Raw genomic sequence first — 25,653 nt, 5'->3', positions numbered from 1 at the left:
TGAGCGACGTTTAATTGGCTTTGATTTTAAATTTTATTTAGAATACTTAGGTAGACACAAAATGGCTCTGTTCACTACTTTCAATTTATTCTGATGATTAGTACAGTTTTTAACAAGGTGCCGCGATGAGACACTGTAATTATTCTCAGAAAGAAAGAAGTGGATGATCGATAGGTAATATTAAAAGCTACAACATATCGTCTGCCAAGTATTTTTATTTAAAGCAATGACACCTGCCTTGAATAAGTTTATTAGGTTTTGTATCTGGAAACTACTAGGACAACACCGTGTCTTAAGCACCAGGATTCATTTTCGAAATTATTGGAAATTTAACGTTACATCTGCCATGAGTGATACCTATCGACTTGAGTACGCCCTCACTTTACCAAAATTATATGGTAACTGTGAAATAGGTAGTATAGTAAATAAGTGTAGTAATTTTTCTGGTGAGCAGTATTTTAAAGGTTTATCAAATAAAATGTATTTACTTACAGCCCCATTTCACTTTAATAAGTGGCTAACAGTAGTAAGCAATTTTCATCTCCACAATAATTTTGTAAAGTTAATACACAGGAATTTGTGTACGCAGTCATTCTCCTATACCCCGATTAAAAAATGCATTACTCAGAATCAAGTACTAAAAGCAGGTAAAAGTTTTGCCAACCATCAGAAGTCAATGTTGTCCTTCAAAGATTCACAGAATGGTTTAATGTTAGAGAATTTGTCAGCTTTCGAAGAAGTTGTTGAAGGGACTTTGGAATCTCTTTGTGAATACTGTGAAGAAATACTACTTGATGGAGAAACAAGTGTATCTGACATTGATGTTACCTTGAGTGATGGTGTACTGACTTTAAAGCTTGGAGAACATGGAACATATGTAATTAACAAACAAACACCAAACAGACAGATATGGTTATCCTCACCAACCAGTGGCCCAAAACGATATGATTTTGTTAACAAACAGTGGATTTATAAATATGATAATGTATCCCTTCATCAGCTTCTTTCCAATGAACTGTCAAGTATTTTAAATACAAAAATAGATTTTACCAGTTGTTTATATGGAAAAGGAGATGGAAAGTAACACCTTTTTTCTTTAAACAGTATTGAAAAAAAAACAATTTTGTTGACTTAAATATATTAAAATCAGTATTTAAACAAAGTCTCTTGTTTAACAGTTTTAAACTATTATTGGGAATATTTTTAAGAATTTTTACATAACACAAATTAAGGAAGGTTCAAAGAAGTTAATGTTAAACAGAAAAAAACTTGCAAATTATCTGAAAAACAATGCATACTGATAAAAAATAAGGTAATAAACATAAATCAAAGATTCAGTAGGACTATTTTATTAGTATTATTCCTTTAAATAGCACTTATATTCTAGTGTCTCATAGATTTTCTGTTTAATTTACAACAGACATAAAGAGAATGAAATAGGTAGTATTGTATTTTCCATCTCTTAAGTTGCAAAAGATTTTAATTCTGTAAATTGTAATATTTGTAAATGTAAATAAAGGTATTGCAACTTATCTGAACTGTTTTTCAACTATCATATATAATGTGCTGTTCATATGTTATAAAAACTTGAGTGTATACACAGGCGATATGAAAATGAGCAAGGTGACAGAAGACCATCTAGTTTATTGGGATCACGTGGCATTAAACTTAGTATTTTTTTTGTATCAATATGCCTATCCACCATCAATTAGAATAAATTTAAACTCACACACTATATAATGGTACAAAATATTGCACATTTTTTATATTTCACAAAAAAACATAATTCTGTTGAAGACTAAGTCTTATATGAACTTCCAATAATGAGCATTTATTATACCTTATATTAAAACTCTCATGCCTGGCCTTGACATTTAACTTGGTCATCTAAATCTTTCATAGTTTGTCTAAGTCCCAACAATCATAATTACATGAATCAATGTACTTCCAGTTCTCCAAATGTATAATAGGTTTTATATTGGATTATACTATTAGATTCTATACAATATTCTTGGCAAGGTTTATATTCATTATTTATAATACATGGAGCCAGTTTAACACTGGAACATATTAATGTAATTATACCATATTTCTTGAAAGGGAAAGTAACAATCTTAGCAGTACAAATTATACAAACCAAGAATTGTCATGTTATGGCCAGAGTAAGATAAAGTTTACTTACCAATTTAGTTTTTGCTTGATTGCTAATAATATACTATATGGACAGCAAGAAACCATGTGGTCCTTCAAGGCTTTTTCTACACACCAACCCTGAGAAAAAGAAGAGGAAAAAATGTAAACCTTCTCTTTATTTTTCAGGAACTCATCAGTTGCACTCTTTAGCTCTTGCAAGATGTCATCCTCTGGTACTGATAATGTCATAAATTAATGACACTTTAAAAGAAAATTGGGTCCTATTATGTCTCTTTTTAATCTTAATTCTTCACTTTCTCAGCCTGTTGTCTTTGAAATATAACTTAAAGAAATCAAAGGTTTTTATTCTCTCCGTCTACTGAATTACCTTGTCAGTTTCAGTAGATGATCTCTTTCCAAAAGGAAACAGGTTCAGGAGTCTTAATTTGTCACTCTAAGATTGATTATTTCAGATGTTCATGCAAAGCTGTGCAAGCACTATCTGTACTAGCCATCCCTAATTTTGCGCAGATAAATTGGTAGGGAAGGCATCTAGTCAAAGCACCTATCACCAACTGTTGGGTTACTCTAATTGTTTAGTGTGATTTGACCATAAATTTTGTAACATGTTGATCATAACTGCTTCCTGTATTAATTAACAGCACATAGACATTGGAGCCTTAAATCTAAAGCATGCTAATCATGAGGCCATGCTCAGCTGATATCTGTCGGACAGCCCTTCCATTCCACAGAAATTGTTTTTTTCTACTTTTAGTGTTTGTTGTGGATGCTTGTTTTGTTCAAATGAATAAAATTGTTTTAATAATTATCGATAGCAATTTTAGGCCTAATTAATATAATAAACTACTAAATTAAACTTTATTTCTCACTTTCATCACACTTCAAGGAGCCAAACTCTCACCCCATAGATATCTCTCTGAACATTTTGTATGTCTAACTACAAGGTATTTCTAACTATTAGCTTCATGAATGCCTCAGTATATCTACATAGCATGATGGCATCATTAAATTAAGAAGTGATATAATCTAAAGTAATTTTTTCAACTTAGGTACATGTATTATAATAATATACAGATAATCACCAAAAGAATAGTTTAATATATTTGTGTTTTTTATTATTTGAAATGGACTTTTAGCTCTTTGAACAAGTAACTTGCACAAAGGAATAATTTCTAAAACTTGAAGAAACGTAGGTTACTTTACTGTAAATTAAATATTATATAAGCATCAACATTGTGAGGCCTAATTGTATTTGTTTGGTTTGTTGACCCAAGCATTGCTAATGAGCTTTGAATAAATGAAACTGTAGCCCATGGCAGAGAGTACAACTAATCAGGGATTGCATTAGGTCTCTATATCACACTTTTCTTTCAGTTTTACCTTTGGTAAAAAAAAGAAATTGTGATATATATATATATATATATATATATATATATTTTTTTTTTTTTTTTCTGTATCATAAACCCCTTTAACTTAACAGTTGACAGAAACAAAAACAAATGGATTAAGCACATGTAGCTGTCTGCCTGTACAGAATAATATTTACCTTTGAGTTCATAGACTAAAGTAATAATGATAATGTAAAATCTCTTATTTTGAAAGTTTGTTTAATTATTTTGTTAGACATTCTGAAATATTACAGATGATACCTGATTCAATTGAAATTTTATGCTACAACTTTAATTTATAAATAGTTCAAAATTATGATGTTTATAAAAAATTGGATTTCTCTCAATATATTCCTCCTCACATTAAACTAAGCATGAACTGCTTATTTATTTTCAGAGATACTACCGACATTAGAACTTAAAATAAACTTTTGTAGTGTGAATATGTAATTAAAGGTTTTGAATTTTTAACACAGATGTATCTTAAATCCATAAATAAAATTTGATTTTATGTCCTTAGTCCTTTTCTTAAGTTATAGGTTTAAATGTAATATTGTCTTGTTTAACCTATTGCATGTACTGAAATAATAACACATTATCAGTTTTATTAAATTGATCTGAAAATTCTATTGCCTTAGTTGTTTTTCAAAATCAAAGTATTAACTATGCCATGTTAGCTATAAGATGCAACCTTCTAAAAGGCAGATGTGTGTTTAGGTAAGATAAGACAATGGTAACTTCTTCCTTTAAATCATGTATACAGTTTTATCACTATAAAGGACTTTCTAAGTACTCTCAGAATGTTTTTCAAGCACTTTTTGTCAGTTAAAATTTACATTATCAATTGGATTACATTTAAATTGTATTTAACACATTCGTTCAACATATGAATGTAGATGAAAAAAAAAAGAAAGGCGATATTTATTGCATTTAACTCTGCAACATGCATTAAAGTTAGTTGACTTAGTAATTAAAGATCTGATTAATTAAATACCCAAAGATTCATTCTTTTTTCTCCACTGTATAAATTAAAAGGTGTTTTTTAATTATGAATTACAATTCTTATTACTTGAAATTTTAGTTAATATTCAAAGTTTTAACTTTCTTATCTGTATTTTCTTAATTTCAAGAAAGAATGATACAATTTTTTAAACTTTCAGTTAGAACTCCTGATACAAATTATTATTTTTCTCCTACATTAAATAGATTTCTTCTCTTAATCAAATTATGAGATTTTAGGACATGTTTCAAAGTCTGTAATATGGTTTCTTTGACAGGACTATTTCCTCGTTGTTTGGATTTCGATACTGAAACAATTTTCATCAATACAAAAATGGCAAAGGCCCAAGTACAATGTACATAAAAAGACCTATTTTAACAAAAGAAAATTATAATATTTATATTAATTCTTTCCTTGAATTCAGTTTCTGGATCTTTTTTTCATACAGTTGTTTATATGCATGTTTCCCAAATCTTCCAAGATTCTGATTCTTCTTCAGAACATTTGTCTTATTTTCTTTTAATGGAATTGTTAGCAGCGTTACCACTACTGTACTTCATGTAGTTGATTCATCTTGGACTAGAGCTCATGACCTTCTACTGAGTCTACCTTGTCTTTGGACATCTTTGACCAGCTCTTTCCACAACATGCCTTTGCATCTGGTTCTTCTATCCTTCACAAAGATCAGATAAAACTCACCTTTATCCTTCACTGCTATGATAATTCATGTATGTGACATTTGTTCTTTTACTTCAAGAATTTTCTGCTGGTTCTCAGATGAGCTTCTTGGAAGCCTCTGAACTCTTAAGATTTTTTCCCTCTCCCATCCTCACTTAATTTTATATGATTGCAGATTCAGTCTGTGGTTCATGTTAACTCTCTATTGTCATATCCTACTTGAACTTTATATTTCTACTCTCTGGCTTGTGATTTGAATTCTTTCTCATTTCACTCTCTTCTTCCAGCTTGGAGAATTTCTATTTCTTATAGTTTGACTCTTTTACCCTCAGTCTGCCTTTCTTCTTGTTTTGCTTACTCACCTTCTTAGCATGCTATATTTTTGTACCCTTTCTTTCTGAGGCTCTTCATTGCTATCCCAGCAACTTTACTGGGAAAATTTTGCACTAAACTATTCTTTATACTGCTTCTTTTACTTTTGCAGCTATTGTCTAGTTCACTCTTTATAGTTTTGAAATGTATTTCATCAGAATACCTTGTTTCTTGGAGTTTACTTCCTCAACTTTATAGAAGAGAACTTCATTTGACACCCTTCCTTTATACAGACCTTTTGAGGAGTTCCTTGGGTTCCTTTCCAGTATCACTCCTCCTGAGAAGCCACCTGTCATATGGCTCAGTGGTCAGTTGTTTCTGAAACCACTTCTCTTAACATAAAATTTTGGGACAAAATGGAATTTAATGATTCATCTTGGCTGTTCCATCCTTTAAACTAAAATATTAATACATATTTTTTTATCTTAAAATCAGGACTTATCATTTATATATTTATCAATTTCCATCTGTGAATCCCACAGATTTTCTCTCAAAAGCTTTCTTTGTCATTCAGAGCTCACACATGTCTGTGTTTTACTGAGTTCTGGTACCATTAGCATAGTGGAGGCACTTGTTGGGTCTGCATTTCCATCACTATTTAGACATTTGGTCATTTCCAAATGCCCTTAAAATATCATCTGCTTCATCCTCTCTGTTCCTTTGGGAGTACGTTTTTGTTGTTTTAATTTTTTGTTTAGCTTGCTGGAAAGGCTTCTAAATAAATACTGACTCCTATCCGTTTGCTTGGGGGGGGGGGCTCAACCTTCTCTTTTTTCATGGCTCTCAAGTCACCTTTGTTTTAACCTATGCATAAGGTTCTAACAGATAAATGGAGTATACCTTTTATTACAGTTTTCTCTGGTTTCTTTATATCCATTTTTCATATTCATTGTCATGGTTGTTAAGACATTTCCATACAGTTCTAAGCAACCATCTTCTTCCACCCTACTTAGATTTACACCTATTCATGGAAGTCTCTCTAGCTGGTGGAGTGCAGTTCTGAACACCCTCAAACTTTTCAGTGTTTGATCTTTTGCAAAACATTCTTTCCACATCCCTGATGACAAGAAACATACTTAAAGTAAAAATGTATGCTAAAGACAGCTGGTATGGGTATTAAAATAAAGTAAAAAACAATGTTTCATCCTTCTTAGGTCATCTTTAGGTTAACAAAGTATGAAACTGACCATTGCAGGACACATCTTATGAAGATACCCACTTACACTATCGTCCCCAAGATATGCCCAGCAACAATCGGTTTCAACCTCTCTTTATTAACATGAAGATGACCTAGGAAGATCAAAACAATGTTCTGTACTTAATTTTAATTAAAGTTTTAATACCCACACCAACTGTCTTTAGAATACAATCTTTTCCCATCACTGCCCTTATGATGTGAGCAGTTCAAAGGACCTGCCATTATCTTTCTTTACAACTATTTGGACATTTATCTGTTTCAACTACTTTGCTCTTATTTCTTACACCAATCAACAGGGAAGGGTGTTTTCCCTTTTGAGATTTCTACTTCATGTTTTCCAGCTCCATTTTTTAGGTTCACTGCAACATCTGGTTGTTGGTTTTCCATTTTCTGGGAGCTTTGAATTTACTGATGGATTATATATATGTAAAAGCAGCTGGTATGGATAGAGAAAACTCTATGTAGAGGAGTGAACAACGTTTCGACTTCCTTCAGTCATCATCAAGTTCACAAAGAAAGAAAAAGGTAACTGACCAATAGCTGACCACATGTTTGAAGTCAGTTGTGTAATTGAGTGTAGGAATGCATGTATATTTATGAATATAGGTATAAAGGTGTTCCTTTGTATTGGTTTATTTTGGGCTTGAGTTGTTGTATAAATAAAGCTTCTTTAATTTTACATTTGTTTATGTTTGTTTCTTTATTTAATATTTGAGTGTATTCTATGGTTATGTCGTGTTTATTTGATTTGCAGTGTTCGAAAATGTGTGAAGGTGACTTTTTGTGTTCTGTGAATCTGGTTTCCATTTTTCTACTTGTATCTCCAATATAGAAGTCGTGGCAGTTATCACATTGTATTTTATAAATAATGTTGGTGTTGTGTTTGTCAGTGTAGTTTTTACATAGTATAGACCTTAGATTTGTGCCTGGTTTTTGAATAAATTTGGTATTAATTGGAATGTCATATTTTGTTACTAGTTTTTTGCCAAATGTTGGTTATTTTTCTGCTGATGTCGGGAATATATGGTATGCAGCAGTATATGGTCTTGTGATTTTTTAAATCGTGGGATATATTTACTTTTGTTGATTTTGCTTTTTGTCTAGATGTGTGCATATGTTTTCGTATGGTTTGTAGAGGAAACTTATTGATGTTGATGAAGTATTGTTTTATTTTGTCTAATTCATCATTAATTTTATCTGGTGAGCATAGTTTTATGGCTGTGAATATTTGGTTTGGTTTCTTTGTATGTTGAGTTTTTGTTTTGTTTCATGTGCTGAGTCCCAAGGAATGTATAGTCCAATATAAGTGATTTCTTGGTGGATTTCTGTTTTAAATTGTGTATCTGTTCTTGTAATTTTGAGGTTAAGAAATGATTGCTTATTTTGCATTTACATGTGAAGTTAATGTTGGGATGTATATAGTTTTCTCTACCCACACCAGCCAGTTTAAAAATTTTTTTTTTCTCTACAAATGGGCTTTCTCGTCATCACGGAATATTACTGATGGATTGCCTATCTCACCCAAACCACATCCTGACAATATAGTCTTTACATCTCCATATGTTTTTGTAGATTTGTTAACACTCTGGGAGTCTTATGTTGGTGAATATATAATTCTACTCTATGTTAAGCTTTCATTTGTTTGATTATCAATTCCAGGCTGCATGGCCTACAAGTCTTGTTTGGTCCACCCTCTTCATTTATACCTGCACTCTTATTTCCAGGATACTGGCTTTAGTTTATTAGCATCCCTTGCCAAATTATTTTTATTGCACTCACTTTAGCCAGCTCATTTGTGATTTTCACTTCTTCACCTATTTAGAGATCCAAGACCTTGAGCATTTCCCTCTTAGAAGCCCTTTCAACACAAGTCTTGGATGTCCACCTTTCAACATGATGTTCCATTCCTTCATCTTCTCATGTAACTTTCATTTGGTCTCTTGTAAGATGGACACATTTTTCTTGCATATCAGCCCTTTTCTTCGTTTGTTCTTGTAAGCAATTTATCGTCACAGGTGGATGATTTATTGATGCTGGTTCATTCACCATTCCTTTCTTCCAGGTCATTCAACTTTACCTCATCTCACTTCGTTTTTCATCTGACCTTTAAGGGAGGTCTATTTAAATTTACTATTGCTGTTTACAATGCAGCTTCATCAGATACTATTCACTATTTTCCCTGAGCATTCTGCTGTTCTAATAAACAGGTGCCGAGTCTTTTGAATCATACATACTCCTCACCTAGTTATGAACCAGTACCTCTGTATTGTCTTCAGGGCTCTTAAAGGCCTTCATCCAAACCTTAATCCACCTGTTTTCTGTACTATATTTCTTCTTACTTAAAAAATATATTACTCTAATAATTTTCTTTTGAATGCCTTGTGCATTATTTCCCATAGGGACAAGTTTTCTTTTCATACTGCACCAAGATATGGGCTGCTCAAAAAGGTAACTTAATATGTCCTCTCTTTCCTTTTTTTTTATATTACCATCCAGAACCCAATCAACTTTTTTTAGCTGTTTGTCATAAAATGCTCCCTTTAAAGATAATTGAGTCTTTCTTTGCTTTGGGATTTCGATTCTTTTCTTATTTCCTTCTACTTCAAACAGTTGTGTTAAACAGCTCCTCTCTTCCTCCAGGGGAGGTGACTCCTTTAGACTTTTTTTCATGTCACCTCCCATTCAGTTCCTCATATCACAACTTCTCTAGAATGTGGCTGTCAACATATTCTGAATGTGATATTGCAGTTGAAAATCTGGATGACTCCAAAACCCTTTTATCACATTACTTGTATTACAGTTCCTTTTCCTTCTAGGTTTTGTATCCATCTAGTGGCCATTTTCCAGTCTTCCCAGAGACTTTAAATAGGTGACTGTTTATTATTATTATTTGTTTTCAAATTCTGCAAAAACAAAAAAGCAAACAGCCTAACCTTATATACATAAATAGACAGACATCAACTACAGACAGTACAATCCACCACGAGACCAGTATTACCTCATTTCACGAGTGGGAGATAGCAGAAATTATGTGCCCCATTGTTGAGATGGGTTTTGGGAAACTATTTTGGTATATATTTTACTTTCCAGGCCATACTTCATGAAAAGAGTACATAAAAACAGATATGATAATGCTCAGTGTCCCTATTCATATTAACCCACTGCACAGTCTTTCAGTATGGGAGTCTATGCAAATGATAGAAAATTCCATTTTGGCCCAGGCACCTTTCTACTGTTCTCCCCTATGCAAATTCCTCCTTCCTTTTTTTTTTCTCTTCCGTGTTGTAGAGGAATAAATTAATCATTGTTTTTCTAGTCCTAAGTCATTGAGTATGGTAATAGGGATAGTTCTCCTTTGAGTTGGTATAAGACTCTTCAGTCAGAAGTGGGGCTTGCTGTTTTGCATTTTCCTGCAGGTTTGAGATGATCCATCCCAGCATCTGCTAATTCTGGTATATAATTCACTTAAGTATGTCTCACATACTGTAAGACTTAATTTATTGCCCAAATTAACCTACACATACGTGTTTTGCAACTTGTTAAATATTTACAGGTCATACAAATAATCTTTATATCCCACCCACTTATGCAACACTAACATTACACAGGTTTTTTGAGAGTAACATTTTCTACTACTTTTATTGGGTAAGAAGTAATCTCTTTGCGAGATGGATTCCACAGAATTATGTCCCACTCTAAGTCACATCCTCCATTAGTTGTTGCATTTCTGAAAGGATTTCACCTTTTAAAATTTTATTTATTTACATTAGTCGTTCCACCATTTTGTCAGCATGGAATTCTAGCTCTTTGTTCTGTGAAAGGATAAGTATATTTCTGAAGTTTACATTTTCCTCACTGGAAAATATATTTCAGAAAGATAAACAAATCTCCACAAAAACACCCACTCTTCTCCACTTCATAGTCCAGCATGGCCAGATGGTTAAGGCATTCGACTCGTAATCTGAGGATTGCGGTTTGAATCCCTGTCACACCAAACATGTTTGCCCTTTCAGCTGTGGGGGCATTGTAATGTGACAGTCAATCCAACTATTCATTGGTAAGAGTTGGCAGTGAGTGGTGATGACTAGCTGCCTTTCCTCTAGTCTTACACTGCTAATTGAGGGACGGCTAGTGCAGATAGCCCTCATGTAGTTTGTGAGAAATTTAAAACAAAACGAACCAAACTTCTCCACTTCCATTGTCTCTCTTTAGTCTTCTTGAGCCAACATGCTCAAAGAGAGTACTACATAGGGGGTGTGTTACCTTCCTGTTTACGAAAGGCTATATTCCAATGCTGATTACATTATACACTTGTGTAGTACATATTATTACATATAGAGGTGGAAGTTTATTTAAAGGCTTGGCACATGAACTAGAATTAATTTTGCCATATTACCTCGGCTCTCAGTTCTATATAAATACACATCTAAAATACATTTTCAGGCAAGGAAAATGTCAACTTTCAATAAACTTTTATTATTTCAATTTTTCTTGTTTTATTTTGTTTGTTACAGTTACACATCAATTTGATACAAAAAATTTCCAAATTGAAATCTTATTTTAGTGTGGTATCACACATTGCAACATTTCCACATGGCAAAATCTGAAAATACTATAAATGTTTTCACCATGATCTCACATGCAACCACATTTAAATCCACTAATGTGTAATGACTTGGAAGTTATCAATGGAAAGAATGAACTTTATACTTGTATTGTATGTGATGAATTTCATCATTACTATGATCTTAGTGTGTGTGTGTCTTATTTGATTAACTAAAGTTAATAGGTTTCTCTGAAAATTCAATTGTTTATTTCTGTTCTATTTTTTGTTCTTGTTGAAATTAGTTTCCTATAATTCCATCATTAAAAGGTTATTTGATTAGATAAGAGTTAAGTGTCATTATATAAAAAATTAATTATCACAATGAAAGTTATAAATTGTAATGACACAAAAGTTTCTACTGGCTAGTTTTATGTTAGTTTTAAATGAAATTGACTTTTCAAATACAATGAAATGGACAAATATTTATTATCCACACTAGCTAAAAGAAAATAATAACACAACAGAATAGGGTATTGAAATTTTTTGTAATTGTTGTTGTTCTTTAAATAACACAAATGACATTTATGACGATCACTGAAAATTTAAGTAACAAAATTTTCAATCTCTTGTAAGAAATTATTTGAATAAATGTACACCATATTCACATACAATATTCCTGATTTGTTTTAAACCAAAACTACTATCTTATATTCTCTAAACATTCTTTGCTTACCAGCTCTCAGCTGATTTTCAGTTTGTGTCCCTAATGTTTATGGTTGGTCTTATGGGATAAACTGTCATCTTTTACAGCAAAAAAAAAAAAAGAGTACATATTGATTTTCTATAATACTTACAGAATTGTATCATTAAAAAACAGAACAAACACATTTTCCATATATGATCTTGCCTATGTAGAAAAAATAAATTAAAATTAGTTACTTTAATTAAGAATTGTATGAAAAAATCAGTTTAAAAGATTGTACTTACAAAAAAGTTTAAAATGAAAACATTTAGGCAGCTGGTGAGATCTCAACTTATGCTTTTTGACATTAATATAACTATTGGATTTGGTCAAACTCAACAACTAACTGGTAACAAATGTTAACATTTACAACTTTATCAATCACTACTGATATGATATGCACTCTTATATCTGATGGCAGGTATGATGAACTTGAGGATGTTTAAAGTGTCTTCAAAACATCCCTCTCAACTGGCTTAGACTTGCACACTGTTGTATTGAACTAAAGACCCCCAGTTTGTTCTTGATAAACTTCAATAACATCATCGTTTTCCATCTCCAGCTGAAACAAGTTGACAAAAATATGTTTATACCACTAACGTACATCTTAGATCCCACAAAAACATTAACTCTACATTAAAGTTTGGTCCAATGTGTAGAGAATGATAGTTAAAGAACTTATTCACTTGGTCATGAGATTCTCTAATGTACAGGGTGGCACGTAAGTCCTTACCCATCCATATGTTATATTCAATTACACATGTATTATAAATTTCTTTCTTTTTTTCAGAGAAATATGGCCGATGTAAGCCCATTTACACTTGAAGAGCGTATTGTGACAAGTATGTGGGTACATGTCATGTGAGAATGAGGTACAGCACACAGATACACTGGATACATATGATATATGGATGGGTAGGGACTTACAGACCACCCTGTAGTATATCAGAAAAATCATAATCTGTATTTTCAGTATAAGATTACAGAAATCAGTGTATTTGTATATCAATTACCAAGATTAAAAATGGAAATTGCATTTAGTTTTGTGCATAGTATATTATTTTATATTACAATATTAACCATATCATGACACAGATCAAAGACCATATCATCACACTCATCGACTTCCATTGAAAATTTTATTGACCCGTTTTAGAAAGTTTTGTCAATAAGTTTGGTTTGTATCACATTTTAGATAAAAAAAATTTTAGTGCTATGTTAGTTTATTCCTTAATTTGAAAGTGTTGAAAGAACACAACTAAATATCAAGTTTTTGCAAGTTACATCATACATTAAATGTAGCATTGACTCAAATTCAATGTCTGTAATACTAAGTCTACAGTTTCATATGAATTAGAAACTTAAATTACCAATATTGAAAAGCTAGAAGATAAAGTACAAACCTCATATCTTTTCTATTTGTTGAGATATAGCTTTGTAGTGAATCAAATTCAACCAACCAATTTTCATTTTTGGAAATGGTCCCTTATATACACTTACTTCAATATATGACATGTAAATAACCAACTGAAAGTTCAGAATTTCCCCCAAGTAGCTTTTTCAACCATTTTAAAGTTCTAGGAAGTCACTGCATTTTTTCAAACTAAGATTTCACACAGGTAGGTTGTGTCTTTAGCCTTTTTGAAATTACATTTTTTTTAAATACTCTTAGTTACTACACTTGATAAATTTTAGTGGACTTCTATGGTATCAATATAATTACATATAATTTTTTAAAAATTTAAATGTATAAAACCTAAAAAGTCTGTTTCAAATCCTCCACTTGCAAAATATGGAAAGGCTTAGCAATCTATAGCAAGCAACAAATGAGTACAAAGGTAGCCATAATTAGAAGATATAATTGTTTGTTATACTTATTTACTGTTTTATGTTTTAAGAAAAATACGCTTAAGGACTTATTTGTAAAGAGTAATAATCTATATACAAATATATAAAATATATAATAATTGAAATGTGAGTGTATGTTACAAAATACTATTTCACTAAAGCACAGCCAAGACAGATCACTTTGTAAAAACTGAAAATCAGTTTTATATTATTGGATATGATAGAGTGCACAGACACCACATCAGTGCAACTTCTCTAATATTAGCCAGGCATGAGTGAAAGGTCAATATTATAAAAATAATAAACATACATAAATGTATAATGTTATGAAATTTAAGCTATTTGTATTATAATTTGTAGTCATTATAGAACAAAAAAAGCATAATTTGTGTTTCCTAAATTTTACAGTGGTTAAGAGTTCAGTCAAATTATCCAACTTTGTATAGAGTTAGAGCAGACAAAAATAACAGACAAAATATAAAGTTCTACTCAAACATCAAAATGTATTTAAGAAATTAAATACATACAATTAAGGTTTTAGAAATTACATAAATAATATTCGAGATTTTGGGAACAAGGAACAGTTTTTAATTGTAACATGAAAATAACTTCACCCTCAGACTAGTAATAGAACAGATACGATATTCCAACAAACAAATCTTTAGCAAACATAATTTTAAAGATCTTAATTTTTTGTGTGTGCAAAAGAGTTACAACCATTACTAAAAGTCTACCAAATTTTATGAAGGTACATATACTGCATCACTAGTTATAGTACAAGTAGTTAACTTGTGTAACAGAACAAGTAACTGTGTTCTTGACTTAATTGTCCATGGCAGAATTTGAATAGTTTATTGAATTCTTTTTTCTACCACTTAGCATATCAACATAAGAATCATAACCATGGTTTTAAATAATAACGACTTCAATTCGGAGACAGCAAAAAATCTTACATTAGTGGTTTTCAATCATGCGAGCTCCAGAGATTTCTTCAAAATGATGGAATGAACTAAGTACAAATGGTAATACCACAAGAACTAGAAGTTTAAGTTATATATAGAACTTATTGTATCAACTAGGATCTTTACAAATCTCTGTGACTCTCTATTAAAACCCTGCATCTTACACTATCTGCACATTCTTCTCTTAATATCTTTGACTCAACTGAATTAAACAGAGGCCTTGATCATACACAATCACCAAGACTTAAGTGTTGAGACTGAAATAAAGCTTTAGCAACTAAACAAATGTTGTTTTTTCTCATACCAAATGCTATAGTTTAATGATGTAAATATATTTCTTAGTTTTAAAACCAACTTTCAATATTAAATTTTAAAACACATTTAGTGGTCACTTCTTATAGTAAGGAAGGTAAAAAATTTAGTTTAAGTTGTTTTTCATTAAATCTCAAAGTACATTTAAATATGTACAAAATTTTGTTACCCAACAGAAACATAGGAGACAAATTAAAAGAGGAGGGACCCAAGGTTTATTTGACCAAGTACAGCAAGAGAGTGCAGTGCACTTATTATGGTCAAGGTTAAAGGATCACCTTAGAACCCTAGAAGATCTTGAGCTCCAAATTAAATGTTATGCATTCTCCTGCTTTTCCCAAAAGTAATTTTCATAATTTTGATACATTTTTACTGGGATAGATTAAAAAAGTGTGAGGGTCCAAAATTCCTGCTTCCTACACCACTGCCAATATATTCACATTCATAAATTGTTTCTGAATTTCAAGCAAAATTACACAAAACTAACTGCATACAACTATCCTTAACTTTCAACTAAATAAACCAGAGGGAAGGTAGTTAGTTAACATCTACTACAAAATCTTAACTATTATCTGATCAAATAGTGGAATTTAACCATAACTCTTAGAGCATAATCTCAAAAAGACTGCAGTTTTTGTGGAAACATGGACACAAATTAAAAGTTATTTGATTAACATTCTACGAATGTTACTTCTATGCCACATACAGCTTGTTTATAAAAAGTTTGTTATTTATATTTGGATATACAAGTAGTAAATAAAAAGGTGTTTTCCTAAGTGTAACAAAAATACATATTAAATATTACCATTATTTGTGCTTTTAATGTACTTAAATAATAAGAAAAAGTGAATGATAAATTATACATACGTACTTATGAACATGAGTAGGTTTTTACAATACGTAATCACAAAAAAAGATTATAAACATGCAACCTTTTGAATAACTTCATGATATTTACTTAACATTGTGATTTACATATATTCTGTTGTAAACTTTACTCCTACTGAGAAAGGTATCTTTAAATACAATCTTTATGAAACACCAGCAAGTTTTAAAAAATCAATAATATCATTTTTTTGAATTACAAAATATAATAAAGTGTATAGTAAAAATACCATTAATTCCCTTGACCTTTGAAATTCTACTAATATCAGAAAATTTTCACATTGCACCATTCAAGTGTTTCACAAAATTGTGAAGGTATGTATCAGAACTACATTTTGACACTGTTTTGTGGGTTGTGTAATGCCATTGAAAAACAGGATGCGTAAAAATGCCCTTTATATCATGAACTATTCATCCACTCAGAATGGAAAGGTATGTTCAGATCAGGGATTTAAAATTTCTAAAATGGGGATGCTTCTTGTACTTAGTGGCATTGGCAGCCAAGGTAACCAAAGTGCAGCATCTTGTGACAGGTGATAATCAAAGAACACAAAGGTCAGTGGCAAAAGTCATCCATGTCTCAGGCAACAGTATATAATACAATAAGAGCAGTTCTTTATCTGAAAAAACAATGTCAACAGGGTATGGGGGTTCACCAAGATAAGACTTCCAGTTGCACCTTTCATTCAGTCATCATGTGTAACACATCTGGAGAATGAAATGGATATTCATACCATTTCATAGAATGAAATACTATTCAGATTTCTGAATGCAGCATCTTTAGTTTTTTGTGCAATTTGACTGTTTAAAAAGCCACAGAAAAACTATCATTTTTACAGTAAATGGATTGTGAAAAGCATGCAAGAAGTAGTAGTTTTATGTGGACTTGACAACCTTATGATAAAGTCTTTTGTAAGATGACAGTCAAGATGCATGACTGTCAGCTACAGTATGACCAAACAGAGCATAGTAAGGCTCCAAAGTTATTTTACCACAACTTACTCAACCCTCTGTACTCTTATTTTAATTAAAATGCATGTAGTTTAATATAGTCCCAAAGTACACATGAAACTGACATTGTTCAACTTATGTTTACAGAGTGGGAAAACTTAACTAAGTACTCATACTTTTCCACCTACTCCAAAACACATTATCCATTGAGAATAATATTTCTTGGTTTAGTTTCTAACAAAATTTTCACATTCTTTCTCTGAATTTTATTAGTACAGTCTCTTGGTTTTATCCTTTTAATGACCTCACGACTGGTGATTGAACTACTAATTGTTTGCTCCCAGTTTGCCACTGAAGAAGAAGGGTTAACCTTTCACAAGAACTCGGGTTATAGGGTTCCAATTTCATTTTCTCAAGACTTCTTGAATCTACATGTTTTTAGAACATCACGAACTACCCATGAAACTCAGCTTTCAAAATATCTAAAAGGAAAAGTTCAAAATCAATACTTAAAAACAAAAAGGAGCAATGTTATTGTTTTCCCTCTACCAAACTTGGAAAATTTCACAAGATGAAAAATAAAAGTATATTAATCTTTTTAAGCCAAAACTAAATTATTACTTAACATGAGTTCTAAATTTATTGCAACTTTGTTAAATATTTACACCATGAAACTAAAAATCAGTTCAGAAAAAACTAAATTACAAGTTAATTATTTTATATCACTTATAACTTCTTTTTCCCTCACAATTCAATGTTATTTTATATTTTCTGTCAAGCCTCCTGTTATTCTGCAGAACTTGTTAATTACATTTGAGGGAAATCAGTGTACCTGAGAACATTACAATATGAAATGATTTGCAATACTACTGATTGTGTTTAACCTAACATTAGAATCATCAATATTTGTGCTACTAAATACTAAGATGATGAACATATCTTGAACAGTTAGTAAGAGCAATAGATAAAAAGAAGAGGTTAGTAGAACAAAATGACAATGTAACAAAATACCCAAATTTTTCAGAGGGGCAATCACAACAAATGAAAAAAATTAAGTTTTTTTGTACAGTACAATTAATTTTTCATCCTGGCAAATATGTTAGGAATCTTTATCCTATGGACCAGGTCACAGGTCAAAGGCCACATTCACTGTGTTTGTTGACTTGCATTCAAAGTTACATTCCACTATTATTTATTTTATAACTTTATTCATTTGATATTAAACTGTAGATAATTCAAATTTCAATATGACAAAAAATAAAACACACCTAATATCAATTTGTGTCATGTGGTATGTTGAATACAGCACTGGTTGAAATTAGATGTTTCTAATATCCAATTCTGCATTCAACATATCACATGACACACAAAAATTGATATTAGGTGTGTTTTATAAAATAAGAATCTTTTAAAGATATCACTACATTTACTAACTCAAACACAGTGGTCATGCCTACCTTTTTCCATTTTTGAAAATAAGTATGTACACCTACTTCTGTCTCTGACATGTGAATAACCAATCCAAAGCTCAGAATGTCCCCCTAATGGCTTTCTCAGCATTTTAAAAATATTCAGGCAACAGAACTTACTTTTTATGTTAAATTCTGAGCAGGAAGATGAAATTTTAATGAGCACAAAATTTCATTCTTTCAGACCCAAATGCAACTTAGTTACTAAGCTTGATAAATTATAGAGAAACTCTATGGTATTGATATAGTAATTTATGATTTTTTTTTTCTTCAATTTATAAAACCTAAATAAATGCATTTAATTTCACATCCTCCATGTGCAAAATTTGATAAGGCTTAGCAACCTATAGCAAGCAGCACACAATGTTTATTTTAAGAACTTATTTGTAAATAGTAATAATGTATACATGTGTAACTTATCATAATTGAAATATGACTATTTTACAAAATACAAGTCCATTAAAACACAGCTAAGACATGTCACTTTGTACAGGCCAGTTTTATATTCTTAGATATGGTGACAGGAGTGCACATGCACCATATCATCATGCTTTCTGTAATATTAGCCAGACATAGCTAAAAAGGTCAACACAATAAAAATAATAAATTGGATCCTTTGTTCAATCTTCAAAAGTTGCATAGTTTGTATACCAACAAATCACAAATTAATACTACAACCACTTTAACGTATATTTATATAAATAAATTAGAATCTCTACTACCTAATGATTTTTAGCAATTGGCTATAGCTATTTTCAAAGCTGAGTTTCATTACTCTACATCATGCAATGAGACATAAAAAAAAATGAGGTAACAAAGAACTGCAGCAAAATACACCTGTGACAGGAAATTATTTGTTATATGAGGCATTAATCATATTTCCAAGGGATAATTGTTGCTTAGCAATTATGTACTTACACTTTGCAATAAGCAGAAAAAATCTAAGTAAATCACTAAATGCATTGTCTCCAGACAACATTTCTTGAAGCTGTACAGAAATTAAAGTTGGAACTTTTTATCTTTTTTTTTTTTATACGAAAGATGTTAAGTAAGTGTTGTATAATATTGAGCTATCAATTACAAAATACTTTCTAGTAAAGAAACGTTTAAGTAGAATTAGAATATATTGTTTTCCCTCAAATTTTGAAAGTTGATATGCTAGTATCTGTCATGATAGGGTTAAAAGTACCTCATAATTAATTTTATGATTAATATTTTATAAATTAGCAACAAGTCCTGAACTAATTTAATCTATTCCTACCTGCTTTGGTGTTTCATCATCATTTATTCTTCTTCCATCAAAGAGAAATCGTAAAGACGAGACAGGAACTCCCTAAACAATGGAAAGTATACGTCAAAATCTCATATCATTGTGGTCACCTTGAGAAACAGTAGGGGCCAACTTTCAATACATTCACTAATTACAAATAAAAAAAAAAGACCAATCACTGCTACCCAATAATAATTAAAAAAAAATTTTATGTTTGTAGTGGGCTGGACTGTTTTAACGAAATTCAAATGAATTAGTGTTGCTCCATTATTACATGTCAAGTTTTGGATTCCAGAAATATTTCATGCTCTTGGAACACTGTGGTTTATTTAGGAGAGTATACACCAATACATGTATAGCTGTTAGTGTTACTTAAAGCATCAGTGCTGGTGCATCTTCTGAAATGTATTTTTCAAAGTGAAAACAATTAAAGCCTATATGAAATTGTCCATGTCTCAGTAATCCCAGAGCTGACCAGGCTCTCCATTGAAAGGAATGCTGTAAGAATGTTCAGTTACCAGAAAAACATTAAATTTTGTCAAAAGGAAATCTTTCACAACGAGATCACTATTTGTAAAACATACAAATGCATAAAGTTTTATTTTTAAGCAGGTACACCTAATTTCTCATCTTTGAGCTAAATGTATGCATTAAAAGGGAACTTACACTTTACATGGAGCCCCAAATTTTATTACAATAGTCCTGTTGTCAGTTCCTCTAATAAATGGAAATGCAAATTAGAATTCATGCTGTAGCATTTGCAGACATCACCTATGGTTAACTATGCCATAGAAAGTTGTCCACACAAGGCTGATAGACTTTGGAAAATAATTAATATGGAGAAAATGACATCATTTATTTCAAATGTATTGTGCAACAGTCTCCTGCAGTGGAAATTATACTGCAGAGCAATTACACAGACAATTACTTGTGGTGGAAGAAGAGATAATAAGGTCTAGAACACATATCCTTGTATCATTACTACAAATAACGAACATACAAGAAAATTCCATAATCTTGCAGAGCTTTTCAGTATTGCTTGATACCAACAAAATTGTTAATAATTTAATTTTTTGTTACTTTTAATGTTCTAGTTAAAGAAAAGAGAACTACCTACTCTACTGACTGATATTAACTGAGAATTAAAACATCCTGCTGTTTGATTCTTAAAATTTTACACAACCCTGCCCCTCCTGTAAAGCTCCTATCTGAAATATAAGAATTTAGTGTTTCACAATATTTAGGTTCTCCCTGTACTGCAATTCCCATTGGCATGCAAATATTAATTTCTTTTCAAATGCAGGGTAAGTCATAATGCAAATAAAATTGAAAGAAACATCTCCAGCCTAACAAGTGTTTTGTGTGTTTATTATTAAGCATAAAACTACACAAAGAGCCATCTGTGCTCTGCCCACCACAAGTATCAAAAATCATGTTTCTAGCAGTATATATCCACACACATACCACAGTGCTAATGGGAAGGGGCAGTTAAATAAGACTTATGAGGTAGATTTAATTGTAGTTTGAAACAGCATGAGACTGCCAAGAAGTTGGGTAAAAACAACTTAATGTAATTTCAGCTTCCTTGATAATTAAAAATAAAAAACAAACGTTTCTTAAAAACAAAACATCTTTCTTTTGTATTTAATATCACTTGTCTCCCCAAATTACAAAACTTAAACTCTACTGGTCACTAAAAAAAACAACCACTGATGAAGGAAACTTGTGCTTCACATCAGTGAACTTTTCTTCTTCAAAGACTTTTTTCTTAAATTTGTTCATAATTTGGAAAGAAAGATCTCACACACACACACACACACACACAGATACTTACCACTCTTTCACTGTACGATTTTTTCAGCTTTCCCATCTGTGTTGTCATCTTTACTCTGAAGTGAATTTCATTACTGTCCTAAAACACAAAAGTTAAAATATTAAATAATTTTACAAGCTTAAAGGCAATTTACAGGCAGAATAGAATAGTGTATTCATTTCAAAACAAGAAACAAGCTTTAAAAACTGTATTTATTACTATTTTAAATTAAATTTTAGTAATGTGACACTCAGTTATTCTGGGATATTCCTTGCATTAAAAAAAAAAATAGCAGGACCTATCCATATATAAACTACTAAGAAAGTTTTATCAAAACAAGTTGATTACACAGGTAAGAACTAAAAAATAGCCTGGTCAATAATGTACTCAACTTTATATACCAGGATAAACAGAAACATAAATTGCCATATGATAAATCACATGAAATAAAAATCATTAGAATGTCTTGACTAATAAAACTGGAAAAGGTTACAAAATTATAGCAGTCTGAATACACATTAAAATGGAAGTTTTTAATACTGAGAAATGTAGTAGTATAGTAATAAAACTAAAAGTGACTTTGTGTGACAAAAGCAGCTGCATTGTGGACAAGGAGAAAGATTTGGGTAAGATTAGTTATAAATCTTAAATTGTTATGCATGCTTAGGTATGAACAAAAAAAAGAACTATGAATTTATTACATAAACTTTGAAACTAAGAACAAGATGGCTATTGTAGTCTAATATAAAAATTGATAAAGAAAAGTGCCTAGGGATGAGTTACTTGTACTTGAATTAAACCTTGTTTAACTCGTATAAGCTACGTGAAAAAGTTACTGAAGGTTTTTGGACCTATTTTCTCTGGAGTATAAGAGTAGAAATCTGATGCAGATATTGAAATGTACTAGAGTTTACAGTTTTCTTAGATCAACTATTTGAATAATAGGATGAAGAAGTTGAAAAGCTACTTAAATATTAGAAACAGTAGCTTTAAATTTTATAAGTATAAATACTGATCTATTATTTAAGATATTTTTTTACATTTAAGTTGCTTTAAATGATGTTCAGAGATTTTAAATAGTAGGAAGGGCTATATTTAATCTGTATTATTCTTATTGTTTTCGACAAATGAAAGGTGACCTCGATAAGCCAAACTTCCTTCTATCAAAGCAGTTTTTATTAAGGTCTGTAGTAAATTCCATAAAGCTCAAAACATCAGTTTTCTTCCTTGCACCAGAATATTTTCAGAAACAGATTTCAATATTAATATTTTTCAAGAAAATCAAATATTTCTGTATACTTTTTTCACTAAAAATAATAATCAGCAACTATTTTACTTAACTACATATCAACAGTATCCGGCAACATTGAAACTAAGAAATGTAATGGAGCTTGGTAAATGGAAAGTTATACCTCAATGCATATTCCAATTTTCAAAGCCAATTACCTTCATATTCAACCTAAATTTATGTCTATGTTCTGTTTTATAATGTTTGTGTTATGGCAAAGTTTTATGTGGCAGAAAAGTAAGTAGAATCTTTTTAAATGATATAGTAGATTTCAAATTGTTAAAAGTATAAAGTATCCACAGCAAACAGTACAGCTTGGAATAGCTAGAAAACAAAATGAATAAATAAGGATTCTTAACAATTTCCTAATCTAAAGTTTAATATTTTTCAATGATACACCATGTAACATTTAAAACTCAGAGAGATGCAAAAATTTTAGCCAGTAAGTTACAGCACTTGTTGGACATAAGTCCACTCAGTTCAATGAGACTGCCCCTAATACAGAAAAAAATGTCAGTCCAACTTCAATATCACATCTAAATATCCATATATCTAGCTACAAATCAGACAAAACATTTAACAAAATCACTAAAAAACCATTTACAGCAAGTTGAATCTACACATTCTATTCTTGAACATATCACTAAAATTTCAAATTCACAATTTCAGCTCTCTCATTTCACTACTCAGACAGTCCATAAAAAGGATAACCAAAACCTTAATTTTTAACATCTGATTCAAATTCCTTTTTCTTTTGTGACCCAAAGATAAAAGGTCCAAAAATTCATAATTTTATCCTCATAGCTTAAATAGTTTGAAATCAAAAAACAATAAAGAAACTTTAAAAGTACAATCCACTTAACAAACTTTGAGACATTAACTGACAAACATACGAATTGCTCATTTGTGAGGCAGAATACTTCTCTAAATGTATTTAAGTCTTATTTTTAAATGTTTCCTTAACTAATGCTCATCAAATTTTAGAGTAAACATTAAAAAGGAAAGTGTAACTACACGTATAATTTATTGAAAGACAACATTCTAAAACATAGGTTGTCTAAATAATGTTCATAATACATGGTAGTATATGAAACTTTTGCAGTTTATGATCAGAACTAGAAATAATTTGACATTTTGTTGGCTACATTTACTGATTTAAAAATTTCATTTATATTATATAGATAATGGAATATGAATCTTTATTCATTTGACCTTCATTGTATTGCACATACTGTTTGAATCTTATTCTCAGAAATAATTTTAACTCTCAAATTTAACATTAGATGAATATTTGAAAAATATGTTTAGTATTTCTCTTGTATGAGAACATTTAAGTTCATATTACAATTTTTTGATACAAACCTTTGATATTTATCAAAGTAATTATGAAGTGTGAATTCTACAGAATTAACAAAAAACTAGTAGAAAATTATAGTAGAATATATAACATATTATTCTGAACTGAAATATATATCACAATTGTATTATAGTAAGAGTTCCTTTCTGAAACCTTTGTTTTAAATAGCTTAATGGTAAGTACTACTTATAAAAAAAATTATGATACTAAGATGGGCTAATATTGTTGAGTACGAACGAGTCCTCTATTTTTAAAGAAACATACGAAGTCTTACTGGCTTAGCCAAAACAAAAGTAGTTTCAATATTAATAAGTATAAACAGATGCTGTTTAGTCATAGAAATTGCATAAGAACCTATTGCATTGGTGAATGAAAAAAATATATTGTTAAAAAAGATGGATTAGATGTAATTGTCCATAAAAGCTTGAAGCCTACAAACAAATAATGGAAGGAGTTACCCAAAAAATATGAATTTAAAAATTATAATGTTATTCTCTTTTTGTGTATAACTCTAGTATTTGTTTTTTAAACTGTTCACTTTGATAAGATGCTGCTCTTCCAAGGCTTGAGCAAATAATAAAATGGAAGTTTTGAAAGTTAGATATACAAGATTTAATATTGCACAGAACAGTTTCTCTGTAATCTGCTTTGACATGTGTTAATTACAGTCATTCAGTGTTTGTTGAAAGGATATACAGTTGTGGAAAATTATACACAGTCTATTACTGACCATTATGTTTGTTTAGATTTGCTTACCCGTTTTCACTTATAACTCCTCATTGCTTTATTTCTAATATGACTAAACTGGGCATTTTTCTTCTTTTCAAGATGAAAATAAGCAACCTCTATAAACAAACTACAAAACTTCACTTTTAAAAGTTTCAGTCAATACAAGAGTAAAGTGTATCATAATACATTTAAATACCTATAATGGTTTTATATCACGCATAATTTTAATTTTAATTAAAGTATTTTAGAAAATTAGAAATAATCAAATTTTCTCTGTGTGGTGAAATTCTCCGCATTATGTTTAACTATAAATGTCTATTATTTGAAATAAACTAGTAAATTATATATTAGGCTTAACATTAAGCCTAATTAGGCCTAGCTCACCTGACCAACTACTTTCAATTTTATGTATTCTGAACCGGAATCCCCTCCGTCTGGTTTCTGTACCTGCAAAAATAAACAACAACTGAACTTTGAAAAGCAAAAAACAACACTTTTGAACCAGAAGTATAATACTGACAGGATATTCGACCGAAAACTTTACCTGTTGTTGATCTGACATTCTTTACCGTGTTTGTTGATATTCGATGTTTCCTTGATATTCAGTTAACTTACACGAGGGCACTAAAGTCGCTACTTAAAAAAACAACAAAACAAATGTTCCACAAATTGAAAATATTGATCTAAAACC

At 30.7% G+C, this 25,653-nt stretch overlaps 2 protein-coding genes across 4 annotated transcripts; one reads left to right on the top strand and one right to left on the bottom strand.

Moving 5' to 3' along the window:
- Positions 1-54: 54 nt before the first annotated feature.
- fh (frataxin) lies at positions 55-1,555 on the top strand. Its single transcript, XM_076471398.1, has one exon. It carries the CDS (start codon positions 227-229, stop codon positions 1,082-1,084), a length of 858 nt encoding a protein of 285 aa, XP_076327513.1. The 5' UTR covers positions 55-226; the 3' UTR covers positions 1,085-1,555.
- Positions 1,556-11,245: 9,690 nt separating this feature from the next.
- LOC143234212 (small ubiquitin-related modifier-like) lies at positions 11,246-25,606 on the bottom strand. Of its 3 annotated transcripts, none has more exons than XM_076471396.1 (5): positions 25,507-25,606; positions 25,347-25,403; positions 21,610-21,687; positions 19,767-19,838; positions 11,246-12,640 (listed from the first exon to the last, which is right to left on the bottom strand). In XM_076471396.1, exons 1-5 carry the CDS (start codon positions 25,522-25,524, stop codon positions 12,581-12,583), a joined length of 285 nt encoding a protein of 94 aa, XP_076327511.1. In that variant the 5' UTR covers positions 25,525-25,606; the 3' UTR covers positions 11,246-12,580. The 3 variants fall into 3 exon arrangements, with proteins under 3 accessions (XP_076327511.1, XP_076327510.1, XP_076327512.1); XM_076471395.1 differs by having other exon boundaries at positions 25,347-25,409; positions 25,507-25,596; XM_076471397.1 differs by lacking the exon at positions 11,246-12,640 and adding an exon at positions 17,380-17,518 and having other exon boundaries at positions 25,347-25,409; positions 25,507-25,601.
- Between the last annotated feature and the right edge of the window lie 47 nt (positions 25,607-25,653).

This window comes from Tachypleus tridentatus, chromosome 12 (assembly GCF_004210375.1).
Source record: "Tachypleus tridentatus isolate NWPU-2018 chromosome 12, ASM421037v1, whole genome shotgun sequence".
In the NCBI taxonomy this organism is placed as follows: domain Eukaryota; kingdom Metazoa; phylum Arthropoda; class Merostomata; order Xiphosura; family Limulidae; genus Tachypleus; species Tachypleus tridentatus.
Note: the sequence above shows the minus strand (reverse complement) of the source record. Positions and strands in the feature narration are given on the sequence as shown.

What these genes read in the sequence shown, in the direction of transcription:
- fh (XM_076471398.1), top strand. Translation starts at nt 227, where the DNA reads ATGACACCTGCCTTGAATAAGTTTATTAGGTTTTGTATCTGGAAACTA.
- LOC143234212 (XM_076471395.1), bottom strand. An exon ending in AATTGAAAGTAGTTGGTCAG is followed by an intron (nt 21,688 to 25,346) that starts GTGAGCTAGGCC and finishes TTTGTGTTTTAG; the next exon opens with GACAGTAATGAAATTCACTT. An exon ending in AATCGTACAGTGAAAGAGTG is followed by an intron (nt 19,839 to 21,609) that starts GTAAGTATCTGT and finishes TCCATTGTTTAG; the next exon opens with GGAGTTCCTGTCTCGTCTTT.